Source organism: Sander lucioperca, chromosome 17 (genome assembly GCF_008315115.2).
Source record: "Sander lucioperca isolate FBNREF2018 chromosome 17, SLUC_FBN_1.2, whole genome shotgun sequence".
In the NCBI taxonomy this organism is placed as follows: domain Eukaryota; kingdom Metazoa; phylum Chordata; class Actinopteri; order Perciformes; family Percidae; genus Sander; species Sander lucioperca.
In genome coordinates this window covers 26,025,575-26,042,281 of record NC_050189.1, presented here as the reverse complement: position 1 = coordinate 26,042,281, position 16,707 = coordinate 26,025,575, and the positions used below count along the sequence as shown (strand labels likewise).

The following is a 16,707-nucleotide window of genomic DNA, read 5'->3' as shown; positions in this document are numbered from 1 at the left end:
TGTACTGAATAAAAAGAGAACTGACGTTGGCCTTTTTAGTGTCATGGTTTACTTTGGAAGTCAATAAAGATCCTGATTCAAAAGATATATCCAAATATCTTACCTCACAATTATGTTTTAAGGGACTATACTGGCTTCTTGGGAGTTTGACTGATTTGCACAAAGCCTGACAGGAGTACTGACCCTGTGACTGGTAGACACGACTATGTGTACTGTGCACATGCTAATGATTTAGCACGCAGTGTGTTAAGTAATGCTAGGTAGTCACAGACAAATAGCAGTAACAAAAACCTAAAAGATGCTGAAATGCTCAGTAGTTTTTGGTAGGTTCGTCACTATATGCAACCACTTTCACATTACACGTTATCGTTTGATCCATTGTTAAAATAAAAATATTAATTAGGGCAGCTTTAAGTCTGATACCAATCAACAGCTGTGAAATAAAATAATTAACTGAGGCATTAAAGTGACTCAAATGTATAGGTCTTTTGGGTATTTTACCAATCAATCAAGTCATTACAGGAGGTCTATGGAAGAATACAGTATTAAAGCAGCTCATTGACAGTTTATCACTACCTTCCAGTCTCAGAGCTAACAGGTAACTGATCAGTCTGGTGTCAATTCTTGTCAAACTCCCAAAATGCCATGGACTCCATGAACTCATATTGGATTGAATAAAACTAGACGGACTTTATCTTTAGCTCCCAGCACAAAGTACCTATTGTCCATACAGTTAATGTAAATTAATCCAGCAGAAGAATCCTCTTTTATTTCCTGATCTACAAAGACACTGTACATCTAAATTCAAAGCCTCTGGCTGCTATCTAGAACCAACATGTATTTTTACAGTAGTCTGCATGTCAAATAACTTAAGATATCTAAAGTACTTGGTATTTTTCGTGTTTTTTCCATTTTGAATTATATATAGAGATATTTTTCTTATATTTTTGTCTTCTATCACACATTTTCCTTACACATTAGCATTCGTGGGAAAAGTACCAAATAATAAAAAAAAACCTTCTTGTGTTAATGTCAAAATGTGCTTGATGGCTCTTTTGCCAGCGGCCACTAAAACTCGTAAAAATATATTTTTTTTTTGACAAACAACAAAACAGAATAAATGGTAAAAGTGCATTTAAACATGAAATGAGTTTCAGCTGAAAGGGGTTTGTTGGAAAATGGAATTATCTTACAAATGTCACTTTGAATACTTGGCCATGGACTACCTCAACCCTAAAAGCAGAGAGGAATGTATAGACTTTTCTTTAGCAAATAAACCTTTTGATCTGAGAAGACTGGTGTCTGTTTCACCTCCACTGCAAAATACACTGTATGCATTAGTGTCCAAAATGAGATGAGCAAATCATTCACATACTGGATGCAGTGTGGCACACTGAGTGCAGAACAGCCAGAGGTGAACAGGCATTCTTTGACTGTTAAATGATCAGAGATCAAAAAGGTCAGCGTACTCATTTAAAGAAAGTGCTGACCCCAGCAGGTGTATGTTGTTGCTGCTGTCTTACTGATGACAAGTATAGTCATACCAACAATTTCATAACTGTTATTGACCTCAAGTTGCTTTCTTTATGGTGTCCAACCTGAAAAAGCAGAGCTCCGTGATGATTTTGAAAAAGATGCACATACTGAATCTGTAATGGGGGGGCTTATGAAAACCTTTTACACTCTGAATGAATGGATCATTTCATCCATTAATAATAAAAAATAAATAACTTAAATAACCACAAAAGAAAAAGTTGTTAAAATTCCATTTAAATAGATGATAGTTTACAAAGACGTTTGTGTGAGGGGGGAATAATCAGACAGACAAGCAGCCAGTGCTCAGTGGAGGAGGGAGGTGGAGGAGGACAAGACAGGAATGTCATCTGGAAACAAGCTTTTCTGTGAGAAAAATTAGAAATTAAATTAACTTGTTTCTTCCCTCAACCTTCCTTGACCTCTCCTGACATCCATCCCTCCTCAGCACTTGTGGTCAGTAGTAAAATTCACATAAACCTAAACATATACACAGAATACATATACACAGAGTGCCATCATTTACCCCTCAAAGCAGACAAGACATGAAAGAAAAAAAACATTGTGCTGTCAAAATGAAAAAAGGTCTCCAGTAATGGATGAAAATAAAGAGCGAGGGAGCTTAGATAAAAATACAGAATTTTAACTTAAAGTTCCATTTGTGCACTACAATCCCACATTCAATATTTGGCTTAAATGGAGTGTCTAACAAACTGAGGGAACTGTGTGGGTTGTATTAAGGGCATATTCACCCTAAAATAAGATTTACACAAGTGAACTGAACTACTGTTTTTCATTTGACACATGACAGTCTCTAATGGCAATAAGAGGTAACTCTTTGAATTTTGAGGCTTCAGTGAAATTAAAGCATCAAGCTGTCACCTGAGCTGTGACAGGACTTCGTACCACATTATCTCACACTAAAACAATACTCATTTGTTAAATTTACCTAATATACAGTGTTGTAATTAGAATGTAAATTGAATACCCTCATGTGTTTGTCTCATTTGGTGATTCAGACTACAAATGAGCATGGCATTTTACATTAAAATGCCATAGTGCAGCTTTAAGTCATCATCTGAAGACTGTCTCCTATAGTGGCGTTGCTATTTAAGAATGGTGTCCTTCTCTACGCTGCAAAAGTGGCAAACTGCACCCACACCCACACCATCACCCACACACACACACCATTTAATAGGAAAGAGCAGATGTCTCATCAAGAGATTAACTTCTGGCCTAACACAAAAATACCCTTCTAGAGTTTAGTAATCTGCGATATTTATAAAATGATATGTTTTCCTTCCTAAAGTCTGTGTCTTGTTTTCACAAAACAGGGTAGATTGGATGGGATGAGGATTTAAACTGTGCGTGTGTGTGTGTGTGTGTGTGTGTGTGTGTGTATTACTCATGTTGTGGGAATATTCCTCTGTTTACACAGTCACACTGTGGGGACTCGCCCTCCTTTCAGGGACAAAATGCAAGTCCCCATGACATAAATCATTACATATTAGGGTGAAGAACTGGTTTAAGTCAATGTAATGTCCTCTAAAGTGATGGTAACATGACTGTGTGTGTGTGTAAAGAAGGGAAGGGTTTTAGTGACATAACACTCACACATGCATGCCTGACACTGTACGTCCTCTACTGAGGCGTCTGTTGCGCGCGCACACACACACGCACACACACACACACACACACACACACACACACCACTGCTGCTGATAGCCCCCCCGCCACCATGACCCCATGCAACCTTGGCTGGACTTTGATTGGAGGCTAAATGCCAAAGACTTTATCCAGACCTATGATGCTGCAAATCCTGCTGAGACGGGTGTGTGATTGAGAGAGTGTGTGTGTGTGTGTGTGTGTGTGTGTCGGGGTACAGTATAATAGTATAATCAGGCTAGATAAATGGAAGGCTCAAACCACCAGCTTAAAATAAACAGCTAAGGCTGCAGCACCGCTTGCTGGTCAGCTACTGCCATTACAGCTAAAAAAATAAAATAAAATCTGCCCTCTGTTCCCTCATATTCCTTATTAATACCCAGTTCTGGAAAATACTTGAACCTTGGATATTTTTACTTGCAAAAGTGGAAAAGATGTGTTTTTGACATTTATTTGTAGCACTCAGACATTTCCATAGGCTGCCTTTTAAATAGTTCCTCAGATTTGTAATACATGAGGCCATTATGAAGCAATCCTGTTGGTCTAACGTTGCTACAAACAAAATATCAAAAATGTTTTTCTTTTTCTTACCACTATGGCAATCACTTGGGCCAACTGTATGTATGTTATAAAGTTTTCCTGAATAAAGGCAGCCGTTTACTACTCCTCTCTACACAATTTAAAGCTTTCAGAAGTGTCAATAAAAAGGTTAAAGCTGTTACAAACAGAAAGCTATAGCAAAAAAACTAAAACCACAGCAGAGCTTACTGACCAGACAAAAATGGAAATGATGCTAAGAAAAATGTATCAAAGGATACAACATTAAAAGCAAGACAAAGAGACAAGAAAATGTAAAAAAAAATGTAAAAAAATTTAAAAGTTTGGTTATGATCGTTATTAAATCTTCCAACAATAGGCATGATGTACATCTGACAAAAACAGCAAATAAAAATAATATAGCTCTGTAGACAAGAACAAAACAGTCTGTAATAAAAAAGGAATAAAATTAGTAAATAATTAATATCATTACTATCCCACATTATAATCATTATAGACCCCAGTTAAATGTATGTATTTCCGTTTGTCTGTATTATTATAACGACATCTCCGCCTCCGACAGGACGGGAGTGGTGGACGAGGAAGTGGAATCGGCCAATGACGCAGTGCTATTGTCCATGCTCCTGTTCCAGGGGCTCCGATTGGGCGTTGACGGGTAAGAGGGTGTGGAGCAGTTGGAGGGCGGACCCGAGCTGGAGCTGGGGCTGCTGTTGGACAAGTGCGAGAACAGGGCGTCTTTTCGGAGTCCTTTGTTCTGGAGCTCCAACTGAAGGTGCTGGCAGATTTCCTCCTGTAGTCCCCGATACTCCTGATCTAGTTCCCTCTTCAACTGAGACTTGAGCTATAAGAAACACCAGGAAAATATCTAAAAAATATATTCAAGCACGTCAATGTATGTACGTCTATGTGGTTTTTGCTCACCTGTGGAAGTTCATCATCTACGTGTTGCAGCACCTCCCGGTGCTTCAGCATCAGATCGTCCTGTCTCCTGGTCTGAGCCTGCTCCAGCTGGAGGGAGAAGAGATAAGAGCGGGAAGGGAGGCAGATTGAGGAAGGGAGGAAGGAAGGAAGGAAGACAAGAGACAATGGGAGAAAGATTTGAGGGGTAAAAAGAGGAATGCAGGGGAAGTAGGAATACATATACAAGGGAGATATGGGATGAATAACCGCATAATGAGGGGATTATAGGAGAAACCAGTAAAAAAGAAAATAGAGGGATGAAGGATAGCGAAAAGATTTAGGGATGAATTAAGGAGGAAGGGAAAATAAGATAATATGTGAGAGAGAGAGAGAGTAAAGTTCAGGACAATGGCAGGAAAATGTACTATAAAGTAGATAAATGGCCATCCATAAGGGCTGTTGGTGACAAGTCTGGGTACTTACCCTGCGGATTAAGGCGACAGAATCTTGAATATGTTTCCTGTTGATCTCAATCAGCTCCCTATAGAGGGAGATAGGAAGATGAAGAGAAAGAGTGAGAAAAATAAAAGAAAAAAAGGTGTATGAATCAGAATAAGGTCCCAAAGGCCCAAATGTCCAATAAACATCTCAAAAGCTTATTACGTTTCAGCCTTGTCTTTGTCGCGGGTCTTGGCTTCGCTGATGCTGTTTAGTCGCTTCCTGTTCAGAATCCTCTGGAGCTCCTTCTTCTCCCTGCGAACACAATTACATCACAGCATTACATCCGGAGGAAGACAAATTGCTAATTTTGTAGGAAACTTTTACATTTCTTGTGAATGTTATTAAAAAACCTAGACACTTGTGGTAAGTCCAACATCCAGGAATCAAAGCCACATGTTGTAAAAAAAGGGACTTTTAAAATCAATACAACACTACGGCATTATGGCGAAAAACATAATTATACCATAATAACTAAAAGCAGAAAGTCACACTGGCAGTGACTTCTGGGTCCTGTCCCTACTTTTCTTATTTGGCCATGCAAGGTAAGGAGGTTGCACTTACTTCTCACATGTCTCCTTCAGCTTCTTCAGCTGAGCTGCTTGGCATTCAACGGCCGTCTCCTTTAACTTCAGGAAGGCCTGAAAACACACAGCAGCAGATGACGACCTGTCAGCAAATCACTGTGCAGGTGTACGGTAGTGCCACAAAGTGTCTCAGAGGTCAGCTAATGATGAACTCTGTGTGTGAGCGTGTGTACAGTATATATCTGTAATTTATTATTCCAAGTTTGTCACACTGAGTATAGACCGAATCAACATGAAGTCATGCTAACACAAACAATTAATTCCGGGTAGACAACTGACCGTTTAGTTGAATTGAGATTTGGGAATTTGGCAAACTTGTTTATTTCTGTTGTCATTTTCAACCGTAACTGTAATGTTTAAAAGACATAGTTAAACACGGAGGGCCAACCTATGATAAACCAAATCTAGTGTTATCAACAGCGTCATCTCACCACCGGTCGCACTGACTGAAGAAAATGACACCACCCAAAACTAGCAGTCTGTGGCCCAACAGGTAAATTAAGTCTCCAACCTAATGTTAGTGAAAGTGTTGACATATGAAAGCATCAAACATGCATTTTAAATGAAGGAGATGGGGGTATATCCAGTTGTTCCTCATCCCCGTTTGCTCAGCACGGTTAAACTGTATGTACGGGACGCAGGGATTTTCTACCTGGAAGTTATCAACCGTAACAAACATTGTGATTGGGTCTTTGCAATAAGTGCATAAGTGTGCAAAGATTGGGGAAGTGCACTGATGTCTTTCATATATAGGTGTGTGTGTGTGTGTGTCGTTACCTCCTGCAGGTGTGTTTGTTGCTTCTCTCTCTCCAGTAAGTGAAGGTCCTGTCGGAGCTTCAGCAGTTCTTGCATCTGCCATTCCCTCAGCTGGACCGTCTGCTTCTCAAGCTCCTGGTCCAACTTTGACAGCTCATGCTGCACCGGCTCATGGGGCTCGCTGAACAAACAATTAAGTCAGGTTTAGTCAGCCAGTTTAGTTTCATCTATCCATCTTTACACCATCAATCTATCCACGCATTTCAACATATCCTTTCCTCCTTTCTTTACTAGTACTTCTTGAGATTTTCTCCACTGTTCTTCCTTCATACAGCCCACAAAACCATCCTTCCATCCTCACTTTTTCTTGATGCTAGATTTAAGGTGTTTTTCCATCTGACTTCGTCTCCTCTGGGTGTCAGATTGAAGCTTGCTAGTCCGACTCTTCTGCTCCTTACTTAGATTCCACACCTACAAATGCACACAAGCAAAAAACGATTTGCTTTGCAGCACACAAGCAAAAGTAGGTGATATACACAGTGGACCTTTCAAATCCAGTTTCTTTGCAGAGTTAAAAATATGTTTCCATTCTGTTAGGCATCTGTCAGTGTGTGTACCTTCTTGAGGTGTTTCTTTCGCATCTCTTTGAGATCTTTGCTCTGGTTTTTTAGTAGCTTTGAATAGCTCTTCTGCTGCTTCAACTCCTCTATAGACTGGGCCTGGACATCTGAGAGACAGACAGACAGACAGACAGACATAGAATTATGGCCAATCACCATATCATTCAGTGTAAATCTTGCTGAAAACTAGCCACTCCTTGCTTTTCCAACCTAAAAAATAGCCATAAAATAAATGTTCTAGCTCTATGTGACACACAAATGATTTCACTAGTTTCTGTGTAGAAATGAATGCGCTGGAATGACCTTACCTGCCAGAACAGTGATTATGAGGTCTTCCTTCTGACTTTGTGCTACACACACACACACACACACACACACACACACACACACACACACACACACACACACACACACAAATACAAGAGGAGAAGCACACAGACAGTATGAGTGAAATGGATGATGGGAACCAGACACAAACAACTGTGTCTAATGCAATGAGCAAAGAACAATATTTTTCATAAATGGAAGAAACTGATAATAAAATGTCCCTTTGGATTTCCTAAAAAGTTACATTTTCAAAAAGCCTTATGTTGACATTTAATGATTTTCACAACAAAAAATATTGTTTCACTTGTTGAAGTTTCCTAGAGACAAGTGAAAAGATCTTAAATAGATTACAATGGATATTTGTGCAGTGAAGACATATACATGGACATATTACATTAGCTAACGTTAACATAGAATACACTTTGCAGCAGGTTGACGCAAATATACACGTAAGACAAGCAGACTGATGGAGTGTAGCAACGTTTTGACTGCTAAATTAGCTCCATAACTGATAGGTTTGGTATTTGTGCATGCAGGTGTTCGAATGTATCTCATCTATTCTAAGGAGCTTCTATGAACGGGTCAGTTTTAAGGTGACATTGTCTCACAGAAATACCTAGCTTAGAATGTGTGAATCTATTATGAGTTTGGGTACAACCTTCACACAGAGGAATTGGAGCCTGGAATGTGAGACTCTATTAGAAGAATCTTCCATAAAAGGTGTAGTTTGAAAGCAACTGGTCCATTAAAATAGATAACTTGGACTGTGTGAGGACAAAAAGAGTTTAAAAAGGATCCATTTTGATGTTCATGTTAGTCACCCTTGGGCAGAAGCTTTTGTATGCTCACGGTTGTCTCATTGTCATGAGAGTTTGTTCACTGTTTGAATAAAGCTGCATTTGATTTGAACTCATCGGACTGGTCATCATCTTTGAAGTCTCCCAACATCATTTCTGAGTTATCAACCGATAACAATAACCAAAATTTGCAACCAACCACCCTTATACAGGAGCGGTAGACCTGAAACAGCTAAAATGGACTGATAATGTTACAGTGGATTACACCTAGAATCGTATTCAGTACTGACAGTAAAAAGTCATTCACGGCAGTAAATTAAAGGTATTGATCATTGGAAGTGATACAAATCTAATGTATTGTATAACACCCTTTCAGAAGTGCAGATACATGACAGGCGTGTGTATTTGCATGTGTGTCGTGTAGACATTGAGACAACATTTGTGGCTGTGTATGTGTGATTTGTAGATGTCTCTACCCGGTGTAGGTAATTTGATGATGTCAGGGGCTTCATCCAATGAGCAGGGGGGGAGCGTGTGGAAGGAGGAGGGGAGTCGACTTCCTGAATTGACTTCACACTCTCCCTTGGTCTCTCTCTCTTTCGGCTGGTTGGGAACATGCTGGACAATAGCAACAGGAAGATGTATAATTGGGGTACAGATTTAAAAAAATGACTATAAATTCTTTTTAGTTGCTAATTATTATTTAAAGCACAGATGTGTCTTACCTCACTGCTGTCCTCTAAGAGAACAGCCAGCTGTGTCTCTCTCTTGTGCAACTGACTGATGTGCTTTATGGGGTTGGTCAGAGCCTCTGCGTACTCTGAGAATACACACAAACACACACACAAGATGTCATAGATAACCATAGGTTCAGATATTCTAGACCAGTGGCAAAGTTGAAGTATTTTATGGTAAGTCCAAGTCAAGTCACAAGTTTTCAAATCAAGTACTTCAATAACTTTAATATTGCAGTGTGGGACTCCTTCAGGTCTCTGAAGGTTTCTCTTTCAAAGATTTTCTTTTTTTTACATAGCTGAGACCAAGGCCTTTTGATTAATATGGTTCTGGGATTTACCGGGTCAGTGTAGCTGTTTGCCGTTTCCAGACTGACTCTAGCTTCATATTTACTGTACAGACATGCGAGTGGTATCGATTAGGGATGAGCGAGTACAGCATTATCTGTATCTGTATCTGTTAACCATATGAATTATCTGTATCTGTATCTGTACTCGGACTGGGCGGGGCCTAACCCGGAAGTGGACAGGATTTAACCCGGAAGTGGATCGGGTTGTCTTGAAATGGGCGGGGCTTTAACCAGTATGTTATTTTAAGCATGCAATTGATATGGGTTGATCAGAAATTGTTATATTTATTGCTGATTAGAAAACTATTTACATGACAGCATCAGCATTGAGCTTCAGATCAATGGTTTTGATCACGATAACAAACAAACTATATACAGAACAAGAACAATGAATACAACACATGCGGTTGCAATTATGAAGTCAAATGTAATGAACAAGAGTTTTCATACTCAACATAACTTTCTTTTTTTAACTTTTAATTTTTTTATGATCAGTGCGATTTTTTTTTTTTTTTGGTTCTTCTTTTTTTTATTTTTTATTTCCACACCAGGTATATGTGTGTGTGTGAGTGTGAATGATGAGGATTTTTATTCAATCCGAGCACAGATATTGACACGTATTACTCGTATAATACTCGTACTCTGCAAAAGTGCTTTATTCGTACCAGATACTCGTTTCAGCCGAGTATCCGGCTCAAGTCTAGTATCGATCTTCTCATCCAACTCTCGACAAGAAACCAAATAACGTTCCCTTTAAAGGTCCCATATTATGCTCATTTTCAGGTTCATACTTGTATTTTGAGTTTCTACCAGAACCTGTTTACATGCTTTAATGTTCAAAAAACATTATTTTTCTTATACTGTCTGTTTTAAATATACCTATATTCACTCTCTGTCTAAAATGCTTAGTTTTAATGCCTGTCTTATTAACCCCCACCCCCCAAAAAAGACCAGTCTTCTCTAATTGGTCAGCTTTTTTTTTAATCTGCTGCATCACGGCTCTCGGAGTCTCTACACCATCATTGCAGCCCTGGAATGACTGTAACGGCACTGTAGCAGCACTTTCTAACTATATATTGAATTTATTGTGACATCACAACCATACAGAAGTCCTGACGACTCGTTTAAAGGCGCAGTTTCTGAATACGGGCTGTGTGCATTTCTCTGTGGATTGAGCATTTTTGATACTTTCACAGTATTTATTAGGGGTGCACGATTCAGAAAATGTCACGATTCGATATTGATTTTTAGGCTCAAGATTCGATTCAAAATCGATTTTCGATTTAAAAACGATTCTCGATTAAAAAAACAATTCACAGTATGTAAATATAGTTACTTTTCCCATGTGGCTGCAGTAGCCATACGATAAAAAAAAAATTGATTTTTGGAATTCTATGAATCGATTTTGAATCGGTAGAGCTTGAATCGCGATACGAATGTGAATCGATTTTTTTGCACACCCCTAGTATTTAGTATTTCACCGACCTGCTTTATAATGAAAAAAGACATGGAAATCTTAGTTTTTACAATATTGGACCTTTAAAGCCACATGTTGCCAATGAGATTGCCAGAAAACTAGTAAGCAAGTGTGCAGAGAAGTCAACATAGTTAGCTAAAACTAATGCATTAATTGTTCAAATAGTTAGAGAGGCAATGGATAAACAGCTGAAATAGATAGCTACAAGTTATTTCTCAAATTGTTAAAAATATTGCTTTAAGGTGGTAGGTTTAAAGTTAGCCGAGTCAAGTGACTCAAGTGTGTTGTGTGGTGCAAAGCTGCAAAGTGCTGCTGTTAATGTGGTGTTCTTACCCTGGTGTTCATTAGGGATGTAGTCCTGAGCTTCAGTGTAAACCAGCAGAGAGGGCAGGAGGAGGGGCTGGTTCAGCTCATTTTTCAGGTTGATGTAGTGGTAGCCTAGAAGCATAGAAGAAGGAAAGGAAGAAACAAATACATAAATGACTACTGTCCGTTAGGGCTGGACATTAAACGGTACAGGTACAGGAACGACATTTCAACTGAATGCAGACATACCGTGCATCATTACAACCAGACTCTCTAAATGCTTAACAGTACGAGAGCGTGTTTATGGGTGTTTGTGTTTTTTGAACTGACCAGGTCTGATGGCAGACACAGGGAGGATCCTGTGTCCAATAAACTTTCCGTTTTCTTCAAACACCGCTATCCTCAGAGAGGCCAGTGTGGGGAGGACCACCTGGAGAGAGAGAGAGAGAGAGAGACGTTTAGAGAGTGAACAAAGGACAGACAATGAAGGGTGAGAGAACAATGTGAAAGACATCTGACTCCTGGTATGTGCACCTTATTAAACACAAACATTTCATCATCCCACACGGGGTCCAGCGAGTTCCCATTGGATGTTTTGGTTCTGTACTTCCTCTTTGTATCAGCAGGAAGTCCAAACATGTCCACTTCCACGTACACGCCAACCTTTTTATCTGACAGAAACTGGCCTGAGATCACCTGGTGGAGGTTAAATAAAACATGTTTGTTAGAACAAGTCTTACAAAGATTTTTTTATGTCCAAATGATGACACATTTTATCCTTACCTTAATTTTGACAGTATTGGCGACTATCCCGTCCACTATGTTTTCTGTGAAAGGGTCAAAGTGTTTGTCTGTCCTTCTCATGAACTCAGGTTTCAGCAGGTAGCCGCTGTGGCCGTTGTACTCAAACACCCCCATGTTCAGCTGCATAGGGAGGTCTGGTACAGAGGAATGGAGAGATGAAGAGGGGTGGTTTGAGAGGAAGATAAAGGGATAAAGCATAAAAACGGAGATTATTTAACTTGAACTCCCTGAGCCTCTTTAAATTATCGTCCGTGGCACAGTATCTGCCAGCTACAGAAAGCAAAACTTTTATTCCTTAAAGACCTGCTTTATGTTTGGTTCTGTGTATACTTTGTACTTTATAGACCTAGCTTACATGCCCCTGTTAGGCAATCTGAGGCTAAAATAACCGGACTCACCTAGGGTCTGGAAGTTAAGCGCCACCATCTGGCAGCCGACATTCCAGAAGAGCTGAGGCATGTAGTTGGAGCTGTCCACCCTTGTTCCTTTAGGGTAGATTCGGCTCAGCTGATTCTTATTGTACCTGGAGGAGTGCTGTTAAGAACCAAGCACTGGATATGCGGCATTTGTTGCATGTTGTACACTGTAGCAGATAAAAGGCAAACCTCACTTTTTACTTGTTGTTTTAAAGTCAAGACTAGGCGTCAAAGACTTCTCCTCACCAAGTCTTTTCCATACTGATAAAGAGTTACAACACAAAAGAGTGGATGTGCAAAGAATTATCGAATAATCGATTAGTTGTCAATTGTTGTTAAATTAATCGCCAACTATTTGGATAATCAATTAATCGTTTTTTTTTATGAAGAAAAAGTGAAAATGCTCTGATTCCAGCTTTTTAAATGTGCATATTTTCTATTTTATGTACTCCTGGTAAACTGAATATCTTTGAGGTGTGGACAAAACTTGACATTTCAAGACGACATCTTGGGCTTTGGGAAACACTGATTCAACATTTTTCTCCATTGTCTGACATTTTATAAACAACTTATCGATTAATCGAGAAAATAATCGACAGATTGGTAGGCAATGACAATAATCGTTAGTTGCAGCCCTACAGAAGAGACACTTGAACACACAAAAAAATGATGCACATACACATAAACCGTATTCCTCAATAAAAAAAAAAGCTAATAAGCTTCCAGGGATACTCGACAAACTCGTTGGGGAAGCTCTTCAGGGTGTCCATGCCTTTGGTTTCCACCAAGGACGACATTTCAAAGAACTTCCTCCTCTCTGGTGGACAGAAAGAAAGTGAAAAAAGAGAAAAGAAGTCAGACTATCTTAATCAATTTCTGTATTTTATGTGCGACAGGTCTGTATGACAATACTGATCATTAACCACAAATGAGTCCACACAACCGGCCTGTCTGCCTAATGAGCTACATGGGGTGCTTAAAACTAATGAGGTTTGTCCACCTCATCATACACACTCTTTTCCTTTCACTTCATATCCTTCCTGTACTCTAAGTCACAACATCTTTGTCTCTTTATCACACACGCATGCGCATGCGCACACACACACACACACACACTTACTGTTTGCCACCTCGAAACTCTTGAATTTGACAGGTTCAATGTAGTTGACGAGAGTCGACATCTCCTCTGTGGCGTTCACCTCACTGCTGGCTGTACCCTGAAGGAGGCAGATAGCAACTAATCCATGAATCCGCCCATCAGCATGCCAAACACACCGTCAGCCCTGTTCCTGATGGCTCTTACCTCGTCGGAGTTCGGCTTTTTCAGCTCCGCCGCCGTTTCGTCCTCCTCATCCTCCTCGCTTTCTCCCTCGCCTCCTGAGCAATGTAATAAATACATGTTATGCAAAACCCAGTCGTTGAATGGCCGGCTTTATAATCCGTATATCCATCTATACCTTCTTCTACAACCTACCAATGGATTTGCGAGGCTCAGAGTCTTTGACCATCCCCTCAGCCAGCTTCTCTTCCACGTTAGACAGGAGCTGGCTTCCCTCGCTGTCTGTCAAAGGGCAGTCTACACAGAAAACAGAAAACTAATAGTGTTAACATCTATGTGTACTAAATGGTATATATTAAGCTCATTTGAAGCATGTATGTGGTAGATGCATTGGAGGAATAATGGCATATGACTGAAAGCTACAAACACTCTTTACAACCAGACAGGAGGGACATAGGAGTGAAGTCACATTCTCTGCCCTGCACGCCACTGCAAAAGACGCAGCCAGTCGCCTGCGCTCACCGTTGTTGGGTGACGAGCGCCCCTCCAGCTCTCTGCGACGTATGCTGCCACTACTCGAGGGTCGGTGGTGGTGGTGCTTCTTCTTGTTTTTGATGAGAATCTTCCCCATCATCTCCTGCGGTGAGGGGAGGAGCTGACCGGGGACCAGCTGAAGACACAAGAAAGACACTGGTAAACTCAGTCAAAATTGATCATTTGGAAAAAGAACAGAATAAAATCCAGTTTATCCAGTATCAGTGCTAGATTACGTATTGTTTTTTTTCGATGTCATGTGTCAGTCATGTGTAGACTGGCAGCCACAACATATCTAAATGTAATGTTACTAGGGCTGGTTATAATTATAGTTATAATTTTGATAATGGTAGCGATAGCATGAATTAGATACCGGATTCTAAACAATACTTTTTCCGATACCAATTTTATAACAAAAATAAATGACAACATTACAGTACAAATTTATTGTTCAGCTCTTTTACACCTATGTGACACACACATAGGTAATACACTTTGGTATTGAATGACAAGGCATTTTTCGATATTATGGAGGCAATTCGGTCAGGAGTTCAGTACCCAGCCCTAATGTTTCTTTATTTTTTTTTTTTTATTTTGAACAAAAATAACAACAAAATAAAATATAAAAACACAATAAGTACGTAGCAACACACCAAAAGGAAAAACAATATCTATAAAGTTTTACAAACAATATGTTCAATATGTCTGAAAAGGAGCGGGACAAAGCTTGTTATTTTTCCCACCACTCACTCAACTCTAAATAGTTACTGTATATATTATATATTTTGTATATGTATGTATCATTATATATTTTATATTATATATGCATAGCAAGATAACAAATATACATAATATATATATAATTTTAAACACCTACCAAACAAGCCATCACCCTAATCACTCATCCCAGTACAATCAGTACAGTAACCCAGCCTCGCAATCATCCTTCTTCATCCTCACATACTTTTAATAAAGTGTTTTTGTTTTAAACTTCATAATGTTCGTGCAATGATTTTATGTTTTATCAAAAGAGTAACATGGCCATGCACAATGTGTTATAACTAAAGTTCAACTTTAGCCTTAAAAATCATCTGTCTAAATCAACTTTGCAGTCTTAAAACTCTGAATGATTGTGTTTGTGTTTAACTTAAAAGTCATCCCACTCTGCCCTGTGCTTCACACTGCCCCATTCATTGTATGCTTTAACCTGCATAAACACTTTAATACATATTACACATATATTTCTTGTGAATATGCAGCTCCTCACCAGTAAAACATGTTGTAATTAATTCATGTGCACTTTTACTGCAAACCCCACTTTTACTTCGTAACACAGTTAAGAGTTCTCAGGAAAACACTAAAATAAAAATACAAAACATGCATAGCTCATGCTTCTGCAAGTAGAAATATAGAAAATAATATTAACACTGTATGATCAAATCGAATGCTATGACCCTAAGTCTGAGTTTTATTTCAGGAATTGTGTGCATGCACTGAAAGTTGTGAATACAGAGGGGTTTATGAGCTCAAAAGCAGTGCATCATGAGCTGATCTGATCTGCGTATCACAAGCTGTTTGATAGTTTGCAAGTTGATGAACACCATGACTGTGGAGTCAAAGGATATAAGTGTGTTGTGTTTTTTCTTTGAGAAACAGCAGCAAGGCTTCACTAAAAATGCATTTATTCTAGACTAAAACAGACCTTAGAATATATAATATATGACTGTTCAGTGTGTGTGTGTGTGTGTGTGTGTGTGTGTGTGTGTGTGTGTGTGTGTGTGTGTGCGTGTGTGTGTGTGCGTGTGTGTGTGTGTGTGTGTGTGTGTGTGTGTGTGTGTGTGTGTGTGTGTGTGTGTGTGTGTGTGAGAAAGTACTGCATATTGAAAGCTAAGTGCAACACATTGTCAAAGTTCATGTCTGGAGATCAGTCTTACTGGATATTTCTCCAGTGGATCAATGAGCAGGGCGTCTCCAAAGATGGTCCTGCAGTACTCTGCCATTTTGGCCTGCTGCTTGGCCCTGACAGAATGAGAGACACAGGTTAGTTTCTGGTTTACTATAACCTGCCACAATGGGACAGGGCCCCTAAATTAAAACTCCAACATGCCTTCAATCATCAATTGCCATTGTAACAGCGCATCTTTAGAGCAAATGCTTCAATAAAAGCCTTACATTTTGCATCTGGTCTGGTAATAAACACATCAACTGCAACCCAAAACACATAGAGCCTTAGAGAAACCAGATGATCTGAATCTATGTGCTGACAAACATACTTATAGAGGCTGACAAGACTTACGAATCTACGTGGTTTTCAAAGGACAGGATGAGGGGGTATGGTGAGGTCTTGAAAGCACTCTCTGCTATTGCCTCAATCACCTCCTACAGTCAGGGACAGGAAGAAAGAATGAGAAATTTAAAATAAGCTTCACTGAATAAAATCTCATACAACAATGGTAAAATAAACATTTCCTCAGATTGTAAGGTCATGAGTACTTACTGAGCAACTTGTAGCTTATAAAAAGCAGAACTTTGCCTTGTTAACACAGTTATAAAGCAGAAGGGAGCT

The 16,707-nt window shown here is 39.4% G+C and overlaps 1 protein-coding gene across 1 annotated transcript in view; it reads right to left on the bottom strand.

Annotated features, from left to right (window-relative positions):
- Positions 1 to 1,750: 1,750 nt before the first annotated feature.
- plcb3 (phospholipase C, beta 3 (phosphatidylinositol-specific)) overlaps positions 1,751 to 16,707 on the bottom strand; it is a 54,220-nt gene continuing 39,263 nt past the window's right edge. Inside the window, exons 12-34 of the mRNA XM_031285005.2 lie at positions 16,438 to 16,520; positions 16,076 to 16,160; positions 14,130 to 14,277; positions 13,803 to 13,904; positions 13,632 to 13,705; positions 13,449 to 13,545; positions 13,061 to 13,145; positions 12,311 to 12,435; positions 11,892 to 12,046; positions 11,643 to 11,804; positions 11,439 to 11,538; positions 11,136 to 11,240; positions 8,967 to 9,061; positions 8,718 to 8,859; positions 7,426 to 7,467; positions 7,115 to 7,224; positions 6,859 to 6,968; positions 6,519 to 6,678; positions 5,719 to 5,795; positions 5,320 to 5,409; positions 5,140 to 5,197; positions 4,678 to 4,764; positions 1,751 to 4,597 (exon numbers count right to left, since the gene is read on the bottom strand). Of these exons, the coding sequence (XP_031140865.1) occupies positions 4,292 to 4,597; positions 4,678 to 4,764; positions 5,140 to 5,197; positions 5,320 to 5,409; positions 5,719 to 5,795; positions 6,519 to 6,678; positions 6,859 to 6,968; positions 7,115 to 7,224; positions 7,426 to 7,467; positions 8,718 to 8,859; positions 8,967 to 9,061; positions 11,136 to 11,240; positions 11,439 to 11,538; positions 11,643 to 11,804; positions 11,892 to 12,046; positions 12,311 to 12,435; positions 13,061 to 13,145; positions 13,449 to 13,545; positions 13,632 to 13,705; positions 13,803 to 13,904; positions 14,130 to 14,277; positions 16,076 to 16,160; positions 16,438 to 16,520 (2,598 nt within the window). The 3' untranslated portion in view covers positions 1,751 to 4,291. The remainder of the gene's footprint in view (positions 4,598 to 4,677; positions 4,765 to 5,139; positions 5,198 to 5,319; positions 5,410 to 5,718; positions 5,796 to 6,518; positions 6,679 to 6,858; positions 6,969 to 7,114; positions 7,225 to 7,425; positions 7,468 to 8,717; positions 8,860 to 8,966; positions 9,062 to 11,135; positions 11,241 to 11,438; positions 11,539 to 11,642; positions 11,805 to 11,891; positions 12,047 to 12,310; positions 12,436 to 13,060; positions 13,146 to 13,448; positions 13,546 to 13,631; positions 13,706 to 13,802; positions 13,905 to 14,129; positions 14,278 to 16,075; positions 16,161 to 16,437; positions 16,521 to 16,707) is intronic.